Below are 21,710 nucleotides of genomic sequence, written 5' to 3' on the forward strand. Positions count from 1 at the left end.
CAAACTTTTATGATTTTACCAGCTTTTCTAATATGGACCTCACATTCTTGTTAACACTCCATGACACAAATACTCTTCCCTTTAGGCTCTGTGTATGTATGTGTGTGTGTATCAATATTTCTCCCATTTTAAAGTATTACTCCTCCATAATTGTATTTCTGTTAAATCAAAGTACTTTTACTACATCTTAGTACTTCTGCTCAATCATAGTATTTGTTCTAAATCATTTTTATTATGCCATATTGTAGTATTTCTGCTAAATCATACTATTTCTACTATATTATATTTTTCTTTCTAAATATAGCATTTCTGCTATAGAATTGTATTTCTGCTATGTTATAATATTTGTGCAAAACCAGAGTATTTGTGCTAAAACATAGTATTTCTTCTAAATGTAGTATTTCTGGGTAATCATAGTATTTCTATATATTTGTGGCAGGTCCCCAGGGAGTCAATCCTCTGTGAGAACTGTAATATTCAAATTTACATATCAGAGACATACAAATTGCATATTGAGGCCTCCATGGCTTCCCAGCCAGCTGAGGACAAGTCAAAGCAGTTTTTGCTTCACCTCTATTAAGTTATGGTCTATTACAAGTCAAATATCTTCAATAATTCCTATTTTAATGATAAATTGTCAACACTTGAAGATTCCCCCATCTTTTCTGAACAAAACGGTGTAAGAATGAACGCTCTAGCCCCTACGGTTAGGAAACTATGGTCATTTGTTTGAGGGGAGTCCTCACTATGAGAAATAGACTGCAAAAATCCTGTGTCTCTCTCTGTGCTGCGTGCACCTGTTTTGCTGGGAAAAAGTACACAGCCTCTCTGATTGGTGGATTCAAATTCAGCAGCTCACAGGCTGCTTGACTGAAAACTTGCTTCTCTCTCCCTGTGTGTGTGTGTGTGTGTGTGTGTGTGTGTGTGTGTGTGTGTGTGTGTGTGTGTGTGTGTGTGTGACAGAGAGAGAGAGAGAGAGAGAGAGAGAGAGAGAGAGAGAAAGCTTCTTTAATGGGATGATCTCATTGTAAGATTCAAATTCAATATATTTAGACTGGCCGACTGAATTGGATCTTGTGTGTGTGTCTCTCTGTGCATGTGTGTTTCCTTATGTGTACATATTTGTGATTGTGTGGCTATTATATTTTTTTTTGCTGATTTTTTTCATTTAACAAGTATGTTTGACGGACCCTCAGCATGTTCAGCATTTTTTCAGCTGTCCATTTTGCTTTTCCATTTTGTCTGTTTAAGTTATTACTATTGTGCTAAATCATACTATTTCTGCTATTTCATAAGATTTGTGCTTAATTTACTATTTCTGCTTTTTATAGGATTTCTGCTTAATATAGTATTTCTGCTAAATGTAGTATTTATGCTTAATCATACTATTTCTATACATTTCTTCTCTTCTGAACAAAACGGTGTAAGAATTAAGAATGACCGTTCAAGCCCTTACGGTTAGGAAATTATGGTCATTTGTTTGAGGGGAATCCTTACTGGATAAGCTTTATATATATATATATATATATATATATATATATATATATATATATATATATATATATATATATATATATATATATATATATATGTATATATATATATGTATGTATATATGTATATATGTATATGTATATATATGTATATGTATATATATATGTATATGTATTGTCTTTAAAACATCTTTGCAGACTGTCCTGGACTGGTTGTCTTTTTTGTTTGTTTTTTTAGGTCTGGTGAACTCTATCACCAGCTATTTGGTGTGGGTGTTCAGGAGAAGAGCCTTCTAATAATATTTATTTAACTTATAGAATTAAAGTTCTGCTAGTTTTTAGCAAATAGATATTGTATAAAATATTTAAAAATCACCTACATTTTTTATGTTGACAATGCCCATTGTGTGTAATACTGGAATTTCCTATGACCCGTGAACGCCTCATCTTTTACCTGACTGCCGGACATCTGCCTTTCTGCACACTTCGTTGAGTCTGCTCTGGGTGAGTGCTGCTCCTCTGCTTGTCTTCTCCTCTTCTAAATGTCTATACTCTGTTTGCGCGATGTAACAAGTTCTTGTTAGTGATTTATAAAGCCAGCCGAGGTATAACTCATGTTAAAGTAACACAATGGTTGCTTTTTAGTGAAAAGTTGTCATTTTTGTATGTAAAAGCAGTGTTTGATGAGCTAAAGCTAACAACCCAATGCTAACGACTAGCGTTCTTATGAGCCCAGTGTGAAATGAAGATTTGACGGTAAACCACGGTTATTGTGTTGTTTTATTAATTACATTTGGTGTGTTCGTGTTTGTCAGTCTGTTACATAAGGTGCAGTTAGTTCTCTTCACAAATCAGTTGGTTAAAACAGCCTCATTCTTTATGCTGTAAAGTTTTTAACGAACCGCCATCTTAGATTCAGTGTCAGCTGTCGGCAAGATCAAAGGAGCCATTTTACCGCCTCTGACCGAACACGGGAGAAAAAGAGTCGCGTGTGTGCAGGTCTTGTGGATTAATTAAGAGAAAGGAGGGGGGGAGAAACTGAGGATTAAACATAGGCTATGTCCCCACATACACGGGTATTTTTGAAAACTGAGACTTTACGTTTTCATTTTAAAAAACAATCCCGTCCACACATGAATGCAGAAATGAAGGAAAACTCTGCTAGGAACATACCAAAGCAGCAGGTGGCGATATATTCCTAACCGTGTAGAAATGTTGGCCAATCAGAAGTCTAGAAGCCTCGGTGGGAAATGGCAAACAAAGATGGGGCATAAAAGCAGAACAGGGTCATATGTGTGGGGGGACAGTAACTGTGTGTGTATATGTAAGCATTTAAACACTGCAGAGAGAACAATTAACAGTAACCGTATTGTAGAAATGCATTTCACTGAAACAATAACGTGGCGCACAGTGTGACGGCAAAAAAGGCGCTGCGTTTTCTCTGTGTCCCTGTCCACACATAAATGCAAAAACGGAGTTTTCAAAAATATCCTGGCAAGCGTTTTTAGTTTTTCAGTGACCGAAAACGCCGTTTAAGTGTGGACGAAAGGTGCAAACGGATAGAAAAATGTCCATTTTCAAAAGTACCTGTGTACATGTGGACATAGCCCAAGAATAATAAGAACTCCTAATTTGTAGACTTTAATTTTTAAGAACTGTTTAACAAGGCTTGTTTGTGCCAACCTAAATCTGCAGCACAGTTTAAATTCTCACTTTGTGGAAAATTAATGAAATAAACAACAGCCCACCTTCACATTAATAAAATATGTCAGTATATTATTATTATTAATATGGTATATAGATATTTATTTTAAAATAACAGCATATTTAATGATACTATGTGCAGTTGGTAATATTTTAGGAAGTAGAATTTGAATGCAGACCACCTCAAATATTAAAGCCTTAAAAATATACACCGTGCAGTTTTTCATGTATGAGTGTTATTGCAATCTTAAATGAGAGGTAGACCAAAGAAAACAGAGGAGAGTTGTTGTTTGTATTCCAGCTGTAGTAAACAAAGAAGTTTAGTGAATCTTTTTGACAACAGAGAGTGATGCAGTATTGATGCTGATTTGAGTTTTCTGATCCTGTATTTTTGCTCTTTGTCTTTTGTTACACAGAGTGAACTAGAAGCTTGGTTTTGCCTTCGCTGGTAAGTAAACAGTGATTGTAACTGAAGCAATATGAAATTGGGATTGTGTAACATGTTTAGCAATTTATATACAATAGTTTGGCTTTCTGTGATATCTTGCCATTTGCTCATGGGCAAAAACACATTTAGGATTTATAAGAAGTAAAGCCCCCCCCCCCCACTAGATCTCTGAGTGTCCCTAAAAATGTCCCTGAAGTTTAATAGGCCATTTATGTCTAATTTTAATTTTAAAGGCTTATCAAAGCATTTCTGTAGTAATTATTGTTTTTATTACACATGTTAAGGCCATTTGAGACTCTGCAATTAAATGTTGCCCTCTTTAGACTAAAGTGAGTTCATTTTGTCTGAGGTACAGTGCTGGGAAAAGTCTTTCTTCCTTGCAGATTTATTTTGTTCATGCTTTTTTGTCACATGTTTCAAATCATCTAACAGGGATGATATGAATAAATACAAAAAAGCATTTTAAAGTGATGATTTCACGTATGAAGCAGAGAAAACCAAACCAGAGCTATCTGTTCTAATGTGAGAACATGCTGGTCTCTAATACCCAGCTGTGGAAGCCCTGATACGAAGAACTACCATCAAGCATTTATAGTATCAAGTATTATTTGTGATTGTTGCATGCTTTGAAACTGTGATGTTATCATTTGATCAAGTGTGCAGTGCGAGCAAATCCTTGCTTGTGGTATCTGATGTGTTATGTAATAGCACCAAAGTATTAGAGCTTTACGTTAATGAGGAATTTCTGTGGCTTATTGCAGATCGATAAAACGACACATCACCTTAATAAAGACAGAAATCTTTAATAAGGTGCAGAAAGAGAAGATGGGGTGTTTATAGTAAAGCTGTTGTAAACAAAGAATTTAACAGATTTTTTTTTTCACTACAGATTGTGATGCAGTATTGACTCTGATGCTGATTTCAGTTGTCTGATTCTGTATTTTTGTTCTTTTGTTACAGAGTGAAACAGAACTTTGGTTTTGCGTTTGCTGGTAAGTAAGCAGCAATTGTAACTGCAGTAATATGACATTGTCACTGTGTAACATGTTTAGCAACTTACCTAACGTAGTTTGGTTTTTGTGACATTACCATTTATTTATGGGCAAAATCAAATGGTCAGAATTTATACCTTGTAGCAGCAAAGGCCCCACACATGACCTCTGACTGTCCCTGAAGTTTAACAGGCCATTTGTGTCTGATTTTTATGTTTGAACACAAACAACTGTTTTTATACAGTTGTTTGTGTTCTCCGTTTGTTTGTGGATTTACGTAGCAGAGCACCACAGTTGTTGATTTATATCTTCACTCATATTCTGCTTATGTATTACATTAAAGTCAGACCACTATAGAAGTATTTTTGCCTGAGTGAACAGAAGTGGTAGGTTAAACATTTAAGCAATAATAAAAAACTCAGAGGACCAGAGTTGTGAGTAGGCAATGTTGTGTATGTTAAAGCCTGTGTGTAATTTATATACAATAAGTTTAAATCAGTTTCTTAATAATTTGCTTGATACAATGTGTTTAAAATTTTATATAAAAGGGAAATATTGAAAAATACAAAAAGATTCCTGCCAACAGGTACAATGGAAGGACTCTTTATTATAATTTTTGTAATTGCAAAAATGGTGTGCCACTGTTGTTACTATAACATGTCAGAATTTACATGTATTTTAGGATTTACATATTCAGATCAGAACTAAAACCTAATGAGGTTTTCCGTTGATTCTAACAGTTGTGGTTTTTTCACACTTTATTAAGCACTGTCTTGTGATAGAAAATGATGGAGCTAAAAAGCCATAATCTGTACCAACAAATATTGGTGCCTCTTTTTTGCACTTCTGTAGTATGCATGCCTTTATTACACATGTTATCACCATGTGAGACTCTGTAACTGAAGTTTGTCCTCTTTAGACTACAGTGAGTTCATAAAGGCTTGAAGAAATTGAGGATTTTACTAGTTATTTCATGTCACAGTAAATTGGATTGTGTGTGAAGAGGTTCAACAGTGTAAGTCATTAAACAGTGATCTGATGTGTTGTTTCCTTTCTCTAGGATACTGATCTGATCGTCGCAAGTCTGGTAAGTAAAGGTTTTGTCTGCGGTACAGTGCTGAGAAAGGTCTTTCTTCCTTGCAGATTTATTTTGTTTATGCTTTTTTCACATGTTTCAAATCATCTAACAAGGATGACCTGGATAAATACAAAAAGCAGTTTTAAAGTGATGATTTCATTTTTGAACCAGAACAACCTGGTCTAATGTAAAAACATGTTGGTCTCTAATACCCAGCTGTGGATGCCCTGATAGCAACAATTACTATCAAGCATTTACAGTAACTGGTAATGACTGGTTTACATCACTGGTTGATTTTGGTCCACTATAATTTCAGAATTGTCATAATTAGATCCAAACAGGACAGGCAAAAAAAGAAAAGAAAAAAGTCTTAATTAAGGCCCAATATAGGGTTTTCAAGTCATGGCAAGAATCTTAATTTCATTAAAGTCCAGACTGATTAGTTTACACCATGTGTTTTGTTTCATTCATTCAATTGGACTTGCTTGTGTGCTTCAGATCCTAAGTGTGATTAAACTTAAGCCCAGGACCTGATGAGTTGATGTAGGTCCTGAAGTAGTAAAGGAACTCTGGGACATCACAGTAACAGCACCATGTTTGACTTTAATGCTGGTGTTTTTCTCTCACTATAGATGATTCAGTTTAGTGCAGTTAGTCAGCACAGCTCTTGGTTATCATCGAGATATTATTAGGCAACTTGTTTTTGCATGTTCAGCTACAACATCTGGGAGGGTTTCTGTTTTCTGAGGTCTCCAGATCCTTAGTAGTCTCTTTGTAAACCTTTACAGAACTATATGTGTTTGTTTCACATTAGAGCAGCTCACGACTAGCAGTTTAGGGACAATTAAATATTCACATAGGACAGGGGTCTCAAACTCCACTCTTCAAGTGCCGGTGTCCTGAAGCTTTTCCACGTGTCCCTGTTACAAAACACCTGAATAACATTTGTAGGTCATTAGTGAGAGTATAGAATTTGACTGTGTGCTGAAGTGGCATCCCCTAAGACTACTCAAATGTAAGTAATTTAAGTGTTTGGAAAAATGTACTTCTAAAAGTACTTTCATTGCATCATGTTCATTCACTCATGAGCTGCTATAACATGAATCAAATTCCTGAATTACCACCTCAGCATGCAGTCAGGTTCTGTAGAGTTTTGCTAATGACCTACTAATGTTATTCAGGTGTGTTGCAACAGGGACACATAGAAAAGTTTCTGGACACCAGGCCTTAAGGACCAGAGTTTGAGACCACTGGTGGTAGGGCATTGTGGATTTCAAAAGCTTCTTCCCTTAAATCACTGCCTAAAAACTGCTTTTTGTAATTTGTCATAATGACTTGCAAAGTATAGGTGGGATGAAAACATAAACATAAGACATTTTATAGTGGCCTGATATTTTTATCAAGGCTGTTTTTTGAAAATAATCCTGGCCTAATTTACAAAAGATGAACTGTCTGAAAGTCATGTTTGTTTGTTTGTTTAAGAAATGTGGGAATGTCCAGCAAAGATCTTACATGCAACAGCTCAGATACAGCACTCACTTCTGTTCTTTTTATCATGAAATGATCTACAAAGAAATGATCATCATACTAAATTTTGCTAATTAGGCCTTTATATCAGCTATGATAAGTTTATTATAGATTTAGTGTAGTGCTTATTGCTGTGTATCAAACATGCCCCAAATGTGACTGAAATATGTAGAAACTAGCTGTCTCCAAATTTCTCATTTTGCCAAAATTCATACAGAGTGACCTGAAACTGTGCTGTAACCTCAGTGTGTTGGTTTTGTTGGACCATTTAATATTTACAGTAAGTTACTGTAGCAGCACGTCTTAGTTTGAGTTTATAGACTTAGTTTATTGTTTTAATAGAATGTAAAAATGTCCTTATAACAGTTCCACCATCATTTGTTAAACATTGTCATTCTGTTCAGTCCAATAATTTACTGTAGAAGTCTTTAGTATTTAAAGCCCTACATGTATTGTATTTTTGAGATTATAAGGCATAATGTCAATAAACAAGCCTGTTTTTAAGGCAGATTAAGCCAAACAAACAGTCAGATAAGTCCAACTTTATTCAAGTCATTCACAACAACTCTCAACACTGTTCAGTTGTAACACATAAAATACAGAACAATACACTCACTTTTTCAGTTCATTCCTCATCCACAAATCCATCAAACTCTTCATGGGTTGATCAGTTTGAAATCTGCTTCTTAAGCATGTCTCTTAGCACGTGCCAGGTCCTTGTACACACACCATAATGTTATGTTGAAGCACCGTACGAATTACTCTGCGAGGGTCCTGACTATGGTAGCCATAATGCTCTGACAATACATCAAGCAGCGCAGCTTTGTAGCTTACGAAGTCTTACTAAAATATTTGACAGAATTTTGAGCGCTGTGTACCACAGAAATCCCGTTTGAGGTCAGTAAGCATAACCAGAATCGATACGCTAGGCACATTGTATGTTTTTGAGATAATGACAGGATTTTAGGTGTGCCATATAGTCTGAAGAATATGGTAAATCCAAGCATGTTGGAAATATGACTAATTCCATGCCTTTTGTGTCTTACAGGTGACCTGCTGCAGAAGATCCTCTCTCTCTCTATCATTATAAGCAATTCTGTCTATCCTATCACTCTCCCAACTCTATCTAATTTGAAAGCCATTCTATCTTGTATCCCTCTATCCCTACTGCTCTATCTAATTTGAAAGCCATTCTATCTTGTATCCCTCTATCCCTACTGCTCTATCTAATTTGAAAGCCATTCTATCTTGTATCCCTCTATCCCTACTGCTCTATCTAATTTGAAAGCCATTCTATCTTGTATCCCTCTATCCCTACCGCTCTATCTAATTTGAAAGCCATTCTATCTTGTATCCCTCTATCCCTACCGCTCTATCTAATTTGAAAGCCATTCTATCTTGTATCCCTCTATCCCTACCGCTCTATCTAATTTGAAAGCCATTCCATCTTGTATCCCTCTATCTCTACTGCTCTATCTAATTTGAGAATCCAAGTTTTGAGAATCCTTTCAGAATCCAATTTTCAGAAATCCAAGTTACCAGAACTTGATCTATCTGTTACAGAATTCTGAGAGATCTCTGCTCTCACTGCTCTTTCTTTCCTGTCATTAAGCTCTCTCACATTCAGTCATTTTGCTTTAAATTACAAGTTGAATATACAGTAGTAGAATTACAGTACAGTAGAACTTATAGTAGAAACTACTTACACAGCCCTACATTTGTCATTTTAATTTTGCATTAGACTTTAGTTTGGACTGCTAGTTTGGCTTACTTTGATCAATTGTATAAAATATCACCTTTTTATAAGTTTATTTGTAATAAGATAATCTGGTTATTTTGTAATACATACATTCAGATAAATAATAAATCAGATCCAGTCTGTTAGTCTGTTTCATTGGCTATAACGTTTGACTGCAAGTTTATAGTATTATTATTTAAGGACTAACCCATTTTGTCACTCAGTGTAAGTATTCAGTCAGTATTGTCATCGAGAAGTGCCTGAGGACCCAGACTTCCTGTTTCCTGACTGCTGCAGAACATCCAGCTGAAGAAACCCCGTTTCTAAAAGAGGTACAATAAAACGGACCAAATTGTTTCCAGAGAACTTTGAATTTCCTTTATTTTGAGTTTGGAGTACAAATCAGCTTTTTAACATCTATTCATATATTCATAAAAACATTTTATAGTATAATAGTACATTTCTCAGATTTAACAGTAACTTAAGGAGTTATAAGTTTTTCTGTGTTTCAAGGTTCAGTTTTGTTTATATTTGTGTATAACCACATATAAGCTCCAGATTGTACTTCAGCAAAATGCCAAGAAAAAGTCAAAGGTCGCAGTCCTTGAAGCTTAGATGGCAAAAGCAGAAAGAACAGGTGAATGTTTCTCAGAGCAGTGAGCAGGTAAAGGTTTGTGTTTCAGCTTTTCCCAGCACAGAAGTGCAGAGCAGTGTTCAGACAGCCACAGTGTCTTATGCAGATGTGGTAAAAAGAAGTGTTCCCTCAGTGTCTGTCCCAGAGCCTGAAGTTATGCAGGTAATCCAGACTAAACCCCAGCTAACTGTACAAACACAGCATGATGGACAAGCTCCAGGACAGTCTCATGTACAGGTTACAAACAGTGAAAGTCCACGAGTGAGTAGCGTCTGTGCTTCCCGAAGCCAGGCCGCTCCTAGGTATGGAAAGTACCGGAATCAGCAATGCATGGCTAACAGTTTGGTTTTCCTGTCATTCTTACACGAGGATGAATTTATTACCAGAGCAGATCTAAACCGTGTGTTGGACAAAGGCCATGCAGTCTATTCAGATGCCAGACTGAGGTTTGTGAACAGTGTGTTTCTAGCCTGCGATGAACTTCCTTCAGTTGTTACCAGCCGCAGACACGAGTATCAAGTCGACATGTCTCAGTTTGCTCATTACGGCACATTTGATGGTACAGATCACTTTCCGAGCCTTGAACAGGGACTACAGTGTTTGGCTTCAGACGTTCGCTACGCTTTGCTAGTCATGGGAGGAACAGTCATCGCTGTTAGCAGGCTGACTTCAGGTGAATATGCATATTTTGACCCTCACCCACGTAAGTCTACTGGTATGCCATTGTCGCTAAGTGCAAGTGGTGGAACTGCAGTTATGTTGAAGTTCACACGTCTTAATGACATGATTGACAGGATCAAACGTTTGTACAGAATGTTCAGCATCGCACCAAGCTGCACTTATGAGCTACAGCCCATCGAGTTTCACAGTGAAAACGCTGCTGACCAAAGAGATGCTGATGAAAACAGACAAACAGCTACAACTGTTCCAGCACCAGCTTTAAATGAACCTGAATTTGAAACTCCAAAGTCCACTGAGCAGACACAGAACACTGTGGCCGACACTTTAGCTACTGAAGTGATGTCATCCAGAGTGGATTATTCAAATGAGCCAGCTGCTGAGCTGAACAATCGTCCTTCTGATTATTTAGAAATAGAAACCTCTGCATCTTCTGTAAGAGACACTCAGGTAACATCAGATTCTGTTCCTCAGAATGATTCAAACAGTGCCTCCAGTTCAACTAAGATAACAGAGGAACTCTCAGATAAACTGCTGAAATATAGTAAACATGAAAGGCAAAAAATGAGGAGAAGATTATTGACCCAACAAAAGCTACCACAGAGAAAGGAAAATCAGAAGACGAAAGAAAGGCAGATGTACAGGTTTGATGAAAGCTTCAAGACAAAGAAAAAAAACTCAACTAAGAAGTGTAATGATCCTGATCACAGACAGAAAAAGAGCATGTACAAAAATGAATTGTATAAATTAAATGCTACCTATAAGGAGAAACAGAGAGAACATTTTAGAAAGATGTATAGGGAAAGTGCTAAAATTAGAGAGAGAAAAAGAGAATGTGTCATAAGGACATATAAAGACAATCCCCTATTCAGAGAAAAGCAGAAGGAACGTGTAACAAGAACATATAGAGAGTCTCCCATATTCAGAGAAAAGCAGAAGGAACGTGTAACAAGAACATATAGAGAGTCTCCCATATTCAGAGAAAAGCAGAAGGAACGTGTAACAAGAACATATAGAGAGTCTCCCATATTCAGAGAAAAGCAGAAGGAACGTGTAACAAGAACATATAGAGAGTCTCCCCTATTCAGAGAAAAGCAGAAGGAACGTGTAACAAGAACATATAGAGAGTCTCCCATATTCAGAGAAAAGCAGAAGGAACGTGTAACAAGAACATATAGAGAGTCTCCCATATTCAGAGAAAAGCAGAAAGAGCGTATAAGAAGAATATACAGAACTTGTGCTGGATTCAGAGAGAAACATAAAGCTTACATGAGGTCATATGTATATAACCTATATAAAAAAAGCGAAGATTTTAAACAGAAAAAACGATCTTATATGACAAAGCGGTATGGAGAAGAAAAACAATTTCAGCAACAACACAAGGACAATATGAGAGAACGAATGAGAGTAAAATATTGGAACGGTTTTTCTTTCAGACAGATGCATAATATCAGATGTGCAATGAATATAAAACGGAAATATCGCCAGATGCATCGACCAGCTGAGAGTTTACAGTGTCATCCAGAGAACACTTTAATGAATGAGGCCATATCTCGTTTCAGATCAAACATTAAGTCAGCACCATCTTATGTTTGTACTGTTTGTCTAAAAGCTTCTTTTCCTAATCAGGTGAAAATCTGCAAAAGAGAAAATTACTCAAAACACCAGACTGTAGCTCATCAGTGCCTAACTGGTAAATTTGTTCATGTGTGTGATGAAGCATGTCATGATCACTGCAGCTTTCCTGTTGAGAGAAAAAAAGAGTATATCTGTCACACATGTCACAGTTCCCTCAAAAGTGGATGCATGCCCAGGCTTGCTGCTGTTAATGGTTTAGAACTGCAGGATATTCCAGCTGAACTTTGTGATCTCAACATTCTGGAGAGACATCTGATTGCCAAATGCATACCATTTGCTAAGATTATTCCTCTTCCAAAGGGGAGACAGAGACTCATACGTGGTAATGTGGTGTGTGTACCATCTGAGGTCCAACAAACAGTTGACAGTTTACCGAGGATCAGAAGCCAATCACAGATCATGAGGGTGAAATTGAAAAGACGACTGTGCTACAAAGGCCATCAGCTGTTCCAGACTGTCACCTGGTCTAAACTCATTCAAGCTCTGCGTAAACTGAAACAAATTCATCCACAGTACACAGATATTGTTATCAGAGATGATGCATTGCTTTGTGATCCAACGTTACCTGATGATGACAGCAGTGATGAAGCCAGCATGGCAAGTGATGATTATAATGAAGCAGATTTAATGGAAATTGACAACTATGAAAAAGATGCCCTTTTGTGCGAAAGTGAGTCTCAAAGTGACCAAGATATTAATATGCAATCCTGTGATGAACAACCAGAGGAACAAAATCCAGATGAACCAGAAAGTGATTTGAACAATGGAGGTTTTGCTCTAGAAAGTTGTCTGCAGCCTGTAGACATTTCAGAAGAGATTCTCTGTTTCACTGATAACACATATTGTGTGGCTCCTGCAGAAAGAAACAATCCTGTTAGCTTCTTCAGAACTCCTCATTTGGAAGCCATGGCATTTCCTGTGCAGTTTCCTACTGGTCAGAATACACTGGATGAAAAGAGACGTCTCAAGCTCACACCAAGTGCTTACTTCAAGTCAAGGCTTTTCAACATTGATGCAAGATTTGCTAAAGACACAAATTACCTGTTTTTCTCACAGTTTGTCACTGAAATACATTTGGCTAATTCCAGCATGACAATACAGCTAAGGAAAGGTAAAACTATGACCAAAGATGGACGCAAAATCACATCAGGAATGTTACAAAGTAAGACAGAAGTAGAGAAGCTGGTAAGAAATAAAGATGCAATCAGATTTATGCAGCCACTCAGAGGAACTCCAGCTTACTGGCAGAAAACTACCAGAGATCTATTCAGCATGGTTCGCCAAATAGGAACACCTCAGTTCTTTGTCACTTTCTCTGCTGCTGAGATGAGATGGCCTGAAGTGATTCAAGCAATAAAGAGACAGCAAGGTGAAGAGGTTGATTTTGAAGCCCTGGACTGGTCAGAAAAGTGTGAAATTCTAAGATCAAATCCAGTAACCACCATGCGAATGTTTGATAAACGTGTTGAGGCTTTGTTCAGAGATTTGCTTTTTTCTCCTGCACAGCCCCTTGGTGAGATCATTGATTACTTTTACAGAGTTGAGTTCCAGCACAGAGGTAGTCCACATATACACATGTTGCTGTGGATTCGAGAAAAGGTAGAAGCAGATGTGGATGATGACCAAACTGTCTGTGACTTTGTGGACAGATACATCTCAGCTCAACTCCCTGATCCAGAAAAACAACCTGAACTGCACAAAAAAGTCACTGAGCTACAAAAGCACAGCAAAAACCACACAAAGACATGCTTTAAGAGTGTGAACTCTGGTTGTAGATTTGGGTTTCCCAAACCACCAGCCACAAGAACAATGATTGTGAGACAGGATGAGGATTCAGACACTGAAGCTGCAAAAGCCAAACTCAGACCTTTGTTGAACCTGCTGAAGGAACCTGAAGCTGCTTCCCTCACCATAGAGCAGATTCTGTCACGATGCAACTTGACAATGAATGAGTATGAACAATGCCTCCAAGACATAAACAAGAAAACAGCTCTGATTCTGAAACGTGACCCAAATGAGTGTTGGATCAACAATTACAACCCAGACCTGCTTGAAGCCTGGAACTCTAATTTAGATGTCTCATTCATTTTGAATGCCTATTCATGTATAGAATACCTCTGTAAATATATAACAAAGAAAGAATCTGGCCTCTCTGAATACCTGAAGACAGTTATTGACAACTCTGATAAGAACACCGTCAATGAATGTGATGAAATGAGAGCTGTGATGCAAGCTTACTCAAAAAAGAGAGAAATCAGCGCACAGGAGTGTGTGACTCGAGTCTGTGGCCTAAAAATGAAAAAATGTTCCCGCAGTGTTGTATTTGTACCAACAGATGATAACCCAGTAAAAATGAGTCGGCCCATGAGCTTCCTGGAAAGCACAACACACGACAGTTGTAATATTTGGATGACAAGTTTGAGTGATAAATACAAATGCAGACCTGAGACCCCAGAATATGAGGAAATGTCACTGGCTGATTTTGCTGCCTTGTGCAGGTTGGTGAGTGGTCCAAATGAAGGAAAAGATGTGCTTCCTCTTCTAAACCAGCTTGGATTTGTACAAAGGCGAAAGAATGATAAACCAGCTATAATCAGATATTACCACTGTTCACAGGAAAAAGATCCTGAGCAATATTATGGTCGACTGTTGAGACTTTACCTTCCACACAGATCAGAGCAGGAACTGAAACCACAAGGGTTCCAAACCTATCAGTCCTTCTACAACTCAGGTTTTGTACGACTTCCATGTTCAGACCACAGTGAGTCTGTGAAAAGGGTTGTGAAAAGAAATAAAGACAAGTATGAGAAGAACTCTGAGGATATTGAGAGTGCACTGGAAGAGTTTGAACAAAATAGGGATGTTGTGATTGATGAATGGTGTAATCTTGCTCCTGAATCTGAAGTTGTGAGGCTGCAATGCGATGAGAATCTTCCTGAGAGACATTCTGATGATGAGAACGAACAGGAGAATGTTCCCGACTACAGTTGTCAGTCTGATGCTGTAACAAAGATCAGAGCCGTCAGAGAACAACCTGCAGTAGATCCAGCCGTGGTACGTGTAATGTATCAGAATCTGAACCAGAAGCAGGCCTGCGTGTTCTATGCCATAAGAGACTGGTGTATTCAGCGAGTTTGTGGTTTGAACCCAGATCCATTTTTCTTCTATATCAATGGTGGTGCAGGAACTGGAAAGTCACATCTGATTAAGTGTATTCATTCTGAAGCATCAAAGATCCTGAGCAGACTGCCTGCTAATGCAGAAGAAGCTGACATATCAAATCCAACTGTTTTACTGACTTCATTTACCGGTACAGCAGCTTTTTCTATCAGTGGCTCTACGTTACATTCTCTACTGAAACTACCCAGGAGTCTGAAACCACCCATTCAAGGACTTGGTAACCAACTGGATGAAGTCAGATCTGAGCTGATGAATGCTGAAATTATTGTTATTGATGAGATTTCAATGGTTTCAAAACCCCTTTTTGCTTATGTGGATGCAAGACTGAAACAAATCAAAGGCACTCAGAGACCTTTTGGTGGAATGTCAGTTTTAGCTGTTGGAGATTTTTACCAGCTGCCACCAGTACGACAGTCTAAACCTCTCTGTGTTTACGATCCAGAACAGATTGACCTATGGCAGGAGCATTTTCAGATGATCACTCTAACCGAGATCATGCGTCAGAAAGATGATGTGGCCTTTGCAGAGATGCTGAACAGGATTAGAGTCAAAGAAAAGACAGATGAGCTTTCTCAGTGCGACAGAGATTTGTTGTCACAGGCTGTGACTGCACCAGAAGAATGTCCAACTGAGGTCTTACACATTTATGCCACCAACAAGAATGTGGAATCCCACAACACAGATACCCTGAAGAAGCTTCATTCAAACATCATAATCATCAATGCAGACGATTTCCAGAAGGATAAATGTACAGGCAGAATGGAACGAAGAGACAAACCATTTACAGGTGGGCGAAATGATTTACCTGACACTCTGAATGTTGCTGAAGGAGCTCGAGTCATGCTGACCAGAAACTTGGACACACTAAACGGTTTAGTCAACGGTGCTTTTGGTATACTGGTAAAGGTGGTGAGATCTGAAAATGATGGACACATAATTAAACTGGGGCTCAGGATGGACAACCGGCAGCCTATGAGACACAACCGCAGTGCTAATGCAGCATCTGATGATCTTGTTTACATTGAGAGAGCAGAGGAGAGTCTGAAGTTTAAAGGAGCGGTACGCAGACAGTTTCCTGTAAAGCTAGCATTCGCTTGCACAATTCACAAAACTCAGGGTCTTACAACACAGACAGCTGTAGTTTCAATGAAGAACATTTTTGAACCAGGTATGGCTTACGTTGCTCTCAGCAGGGTGACGTCTCTCAGTGGACTCTATTTGCAGGACTTGGATGAGAAAAAGATTTACGCCAATCCCGAGGTAACTGCAGCGCTCCAAACCATGAGACAAGCCAGTGTTGAGGAAATGATGCCTCTTCTTCAGGTCAGAGAAACAGCCAGCAGACTTGACACTCTTACACTGATCCATCACAATACGGAGGGTTTGCCATCTCACATCAGTGACATCAAGAGTCATCATGAAATGTGTTTAGCAGATGTTTTGTGTCTCACTGAGTCTCACCTTCAAGGCTCCTTTGTTGCAGACAGTCTTCATTTGGACGGCTACACCATGTTCAAACGCAACAGACATGTGTCCTACACAAACTTTCCTCACATGGCCAGCAGAAGTGGTGGGGGAGTTGTTGTGTATTTGAGGAATCATTTTCAGGTTCAGGTAAAACAGTATCTGCATAATGTCACTGATCTTGAGTTTTTAGTGTTGAAGGTTCAGGCTCCATTCCCTGCGCTCATTGCTGTTGTGTACAGACCCCCTGACTACAGTTTGACACCATTCATGCAAAACCTGGTAAGTCTTTTAGATTCACTTGAAATAATGGACTGTCACCCAATCATTGTGTGTGGAGATTTTAATGAGAACCAGTTGCAGAGTGGAAGAAAACAGATTCTGGAGCAGTTTCAGTCGAGAGGGTATTCACAGCTGATCACTTCTGCCACTACAGACAAGAACACCCTGCTTGACCTCATTTTTATTTCTCAGCCACAGAAATGTCTGTATTCAGGTGTTCTGAGATCATATTACAGTTACCACAACCCTGTCTTTTGTGTCCTGTCCTCGAGCCAATCATGAAGTCGTCTGGTGAGTTTTGAAACAATTACAGATCATGTTTGTTACAGAGTTTACTGATTGTAGAGCATGAAAAAGATTTTTCATTGAAAAAAGGGTCTTCCCTACTCTGTCTGTCAGAAGACCCTTTCTTATTGCAATGTTATTAATCATTTCACCAAATCATTGCTGAACTTCATGCAGAGCAGAGAACATCTGCTATCATGCACCTCTGATCTGAAATGTGCTGCAACATTTATTAAACCAACATCATTTCTTTTATTCTCATGTTTTAAATGACTAAATCTTTTTACTGTGACGTATGTAGCTCAACAAACGAGATCTTCCCCTCCAAGGGCTTGAAAATATGAAATAGTAAATAAATAAATCCCACATAAATGCAGGTATTTATTATGGCTCACATGAATAAATACAGACAATTATATTTTCTTGATTATAGTAGCTTTTGTAGAATCAAAAGTTTTTGTGATGAATGAGGTTTTGCTTATCATGTTTTACAGGTAAAAAATGTCAAAAGTTATAAACTATCTTTAGGCTACCAGAGATGTCTATAATGATACATTATGTAGAGAAAAACATTAGTACAGCTTACAGAATATGTATAAAAACTGATTTAGAAGTAAATGGATAGTTTTCTGAAAGTTCCCGACTACAGTTTAACACCACCCACCCAGATCAGCCCCCAAGTGTCTATGTAATGCTGGTATGGTGTGTGAGTTTGACTTGGCCTTTATCCGGGTGGGTTTGGGTTTGGGTGGATAAAGGCCAAGTCAGGATTCTCTGAGCAGCTGGAAAAAGCTGCTAATAAACAAAGACATCAAAAAGTGTGGGCTTTAGGTGTAGCCCCCGCTTTCTGATGCACTAATTAGACTTAGTAACCGACACCCCATACCAGCATTACATAGACACTTGGGGGCTGAGCTGGGTGGGTGGTGTTATAAGCACGTGTTTTGTTAGATATATTTTTTCAGACACCATCTTCATGAACTGCTGAGCCAAACCTGATCCATCAGTGCTGGACTGCACAGATAACTACATGCCACAAGGAGACTGCTGTGTTATGAATTGCCATACCAGTGTGTCTTCAATGGAGAAGATGACACACCCATCACCTGACCTCCTGCCTGATCTGGAGACCATCATCATGCTACCACACTACACACCTCTGAGACCATCAATGATGACTCATACTGAGGAAACTGTATTTCCTGTCAGAGATGCTCAGTGATCCTCAGAGCAGAGAGAGGTATCATTCTTTATCTTTGATAAAAAAAAAATGTCAGTGTTTTTAATTCAATTAATTAATTAAAATCCTGTTTATTGCATAAATAATTCCACACTCAAATGATTATACTTGTTGACACTTTTTGAGTTTTAATTCACATTATGGATTACAAATCTATGCTTTTTCTACTCTGTCTCTCTGTGCAGGTATTGCTGTCTTCTGAGTTCTTCCGTGTCCCAACTGAGGCCTTCAAACCTCATTGCAGAGCTCATGTCTTTCCTCACCATCATGTGAGTGTGAGATTGCTCTGGATTCTGGTTATGTGGCCTGCAGCACCTATAAGGTATTTCAACATTGTTCATTGTATAACTTATTTGTAGTTTTTAGGGTTTCTACAGACAAAAAAAATGTTCCTTTTTCTGTATTTTTTAGAATAAGCTCGTCCAGTGTGCCTGCATTCCAGCTTCACAGAAAAGAACATCAGACACCAGCGAGGGAGGATAAGAAAGACAGACACAACAACATTGTCATCCCCTATGTAGCCGGTGTATCAGAAAAACTCAGGAGAGTTTTCTCCAAATACGACATCCCAGTGTACTTCAGACCCAGTAACACACTCAGACAGAAACTGGTTCACCCGAAAGACAAAACTCCTAAACACAAACTTAACAATGTGGTGTACGCTGTACAGTGCAGCGAGGAATGCCCAGACTTCTACATCGGAGAGACCAAACAGCCACTTCACAAGCACATGACACAACATAGAAGAGCCACCTCCACGGGACAAGACTCAGCAGTTCATCTGCATCTAAAGGACAAAGGTCAGTCTTTGAGGATGCCAATGTTCACATTTTGGACAGATGGAGGAGTGAAAGAAGCCATTTACGTCCACTGTGAGCGACCATCTTTAAACAGAGGCGGTGGTTTACGACACCAACTGTCTGCCATCTATAATCCAGTTTTGAGTTCCCTCCCCAGACACCGTAACGTCCACTCACATCCTGGGAGTGGGCGTGGGTGATTTCCTGACCTCGGGAAATCACATGATAGGGTGGGGCCAGGTTTCACAATGAGCTCACCCGAAACCCTGGCTGATTGGGACCCACACCCACTTTCACACCTTGGCTCATGTGATTAGGTAGAGGATCATCAGGGGGTTCTTTGTCCCTCTTTGGGGGGAAACTCCCACTGGGTTTAAATCTGGGACTCTCCACCATTGACCCTTAGAACTGAAGAAGCTTCTCGGATGAGAGGTGAAACGTCTTCAAGGAACTCAAAGAAGTCCAGACGCTTTTCTTTCCAAGCTCCTTAGACTTCACTTGTGTTAATTACATTTTATTTGTTGTTGTTTTCTTTTAGATTTATATGCAGTGATTGGATGTGGTGGAGCTTTGTTAACCGTGTGGAAAACATCTGTTTGTGATGATATTTACAATGAGGCTTTAAGGTGACAGTTTCCATGTAATTTCAATCCTCTTACTAAGCAAAAACATGTTTGCAATTAACATATTTTTTCAGTTTTGTCTTTTGGATTTATGGTTAACATTCCTCTGTGACAGCAAATACTAAACTGGTCCAAGTAACCAGCATATCATTGGTCAAAGGCAAAAAGGACCACATGTCACACTAGCAATGAATTTTTGACTGTGTTTGTGTTAGTATAGAGTAGGTCTAACAGTGGTTTTCCACATCTGCTCTAATATATATAGATAATGGGTCAGACATATAAAGTCATTTTGAAAAGTTCATAAAGGTCATTTATATGTGTTCCTCTTTATCATTTTATATCAGGTCACACAGCTGACTTGAGTTTTGATCAGAGTAGAACCATAACATTCATGCTAATGGTTCTACTGTTTACAGTTACTTTATGATGGATTTCACCCTGGTCACAGCACTATGTGAAAAGCTGTTAGAGGTAAAGTTAAGCCAATTAATACATCATCATAAGTCACTCTCTAACGCAGGGAAGTGATTATTATTCACTGTAATTTATTCCACAACAATGTTCTTTATTTGATTCTTTAAATATGCACATCGATTGTTTAGCTCTGTGACTCTCCACACCTGAAATATATCACAATGTGGACTTCATTTCGACAGTATTTTGTAGATTGGTACCATATTTATCATCGAATCATCTTGTGCACTTATTAACTAAATGTTGTTTGTTTGTTTTTTTTGTTTGTTTGTTTGGGGGGTTTTTGTTGCCATTTTTACCTTTCACCAACTGTGTAAATTCTGCAATTTTACCTTGGTTTTGTTTCACATCAGTTTATCTGCTGGCTGGTATTCCTGTCTTCCTTCTCTCACCCCAACCGGTCGCAGCAGATGGCCGCCCCTCCCTGAGCCTGGTTCTGCTGGAGGTTTCTTCCTGTTAAAAGGGAGTTTTTCCTTCCCACTGTCGCCAAAGTGCTTGCTCATAGGGGGTCATATGTCATATGATTGTTGGGTTTTTCTCTGTATCTATGAAGCGCCTTAAGGCGACTTTTGTTGTGATTTGTTGCTATATAAATTGAATTGAATTGGTTTTCTTTCTTTTCTAATGTTTCTGGTCATTTTTCACAGTTAAACAAGTAACTTTGAGGTTACGTCATCGTTTTCAGCTGTTATCTGTATACATTTTTTCCTAATAATTACATTTCTGCAAAATTATAGCAGTTCTGGTAAGTTGTAATATTTCTGCCAAGTTATTAATTTTTTAATAAATTATTACATTTCTGCTGAATTGTTATGTTTCTTCTAAGTTATTGCATTTCTGCTAAGTTATTACATTTTTGCTAACTTGATGTTCTTCTGCAAAGTTATTAAAATTTCAACAACTTTTTAAACACTGACTTTGATTTCTTCAGCTTCTTCAGCTATTTTCAACTATTTTCAGCAGACAGCTTCAGCTTTACAGTTTCCTCTAAGTGATTGCAGTTCTGCTAAGTTATTCCATTTTAGCAAAGTTCCTTTGCTTCTGCAAAGTTTTTACAATTTCTGCAACTTTTCAGCTTTTTCAGCTACTTTTTGCATACAGCTTCAGCTTTAAGCATCCACACTGCATTTTCGCAGGAAATGCAAATTTTTCTAGTTTTATCTTATTTTCACTTGTTAAATACAGGACAGACTTGACTGGGGAAAAGGGGAGAAAGAAAGAGGGAAAGAAAAACAGCGGGGAAGAGGAACAGTGATAAAGGGCACAAAACAAAAACCAACAAAACTAACAGACAAAAATACAAATATCAATCACCTGGATCAGCTGTTGAGAAAGAAAAAAGAGAAAACAAGCAAAAAAAAGAAAAAAAGAAGAGCAACATAATAAACAACATCATGATGATCTATGTGAATATAACAGTAAATACTAA

General features: G+C 38.2%; 1 protein-coding gene across 7 annotated transcripts; it reads left to right on the forward strand.

Annotated features, from left to right (window-relative positions):
* The first annotated feature begins 1,744 nt into the window (after positions 1-1,744).
* LOC112432426 (uncharacterized) lies at positions 1,745-21,191 on the forward strand. 7 transcript variants are annotated; one of them, XR_013098237.1, is made up of 7 exons: positions 1,745-3,645; positions 4,606-4,637; positions 5,698-5,724; positions 8,291-9,312; positions 16,335-18,381; positions 18,567-18,703; positions 18,793-21,191. XR_013098237.1 is itself a non-coding variant. In XM_076882885.1 (5 exons), the coding sequence occupies exons 1-2, from the start codon at positions 10,332-10,334 to the stop codon at positions 16,702-16,704; spliced, it is 6,213 nt and encodes a 2,070-aa protein (XP_076739000.1). In that variant the 5' UTR covers positions 10,302-10,331; the 3' UTR covers positions 16,705-16,724; positions 16,817-18,381; positions 18,567-18,703; positions 18,793-21,191. The 7 variants fall into 7 exon arrangements, 4 of the variants coding, with proteins under 4 accessions (XP_076739000.1, XP_076738998.1, XP_076738999.1 ...); XM_076882885.1 differs by lacking the exons at positions 1,745-3,645; positions 4,606-4,637; positions 5,698-5,724; positions 8,291-9,312 and having other exon boundaries at positions 10,302-16,433; positions 16,594-16,724; positions 16,817-18,381; XR_013098239.1 differs by lacking the exons at positions 1,745-3,645; positions 4,606-4,637; positions 5,698-5,724; positions 8,291-9,312 and adding an exon at positions 9,356-10,060.
* Positions 21,192-21,710: the final 519 nt, after the last annotated feature.

The sequence above is a fragment of the Maylandia zebra genome, linkage group LG4 (assembly GCF_041146795.1).
Source record: "Maylandia zebra isolate NMK-2024a linkage group LG4, Mzebra_GT3a, whole genome shotgun sequence".
Taxonomy (NCBI): domain Eukaryota; kingdom Metazoa; phylum Chordata; class Actinopteri; order Cichliformes; family Cichlidae; genus Maylandia; species Maylandia zebra.

Coding starts and splice junctions, on each gene's coding strand:
- LOC112432426 (XM_076882882.1), top strand. CDS start 10,332: ATGCCATTGTCGCTAAGTGCAAGTGGTGGAACTGCAGTTATGTTGAAG.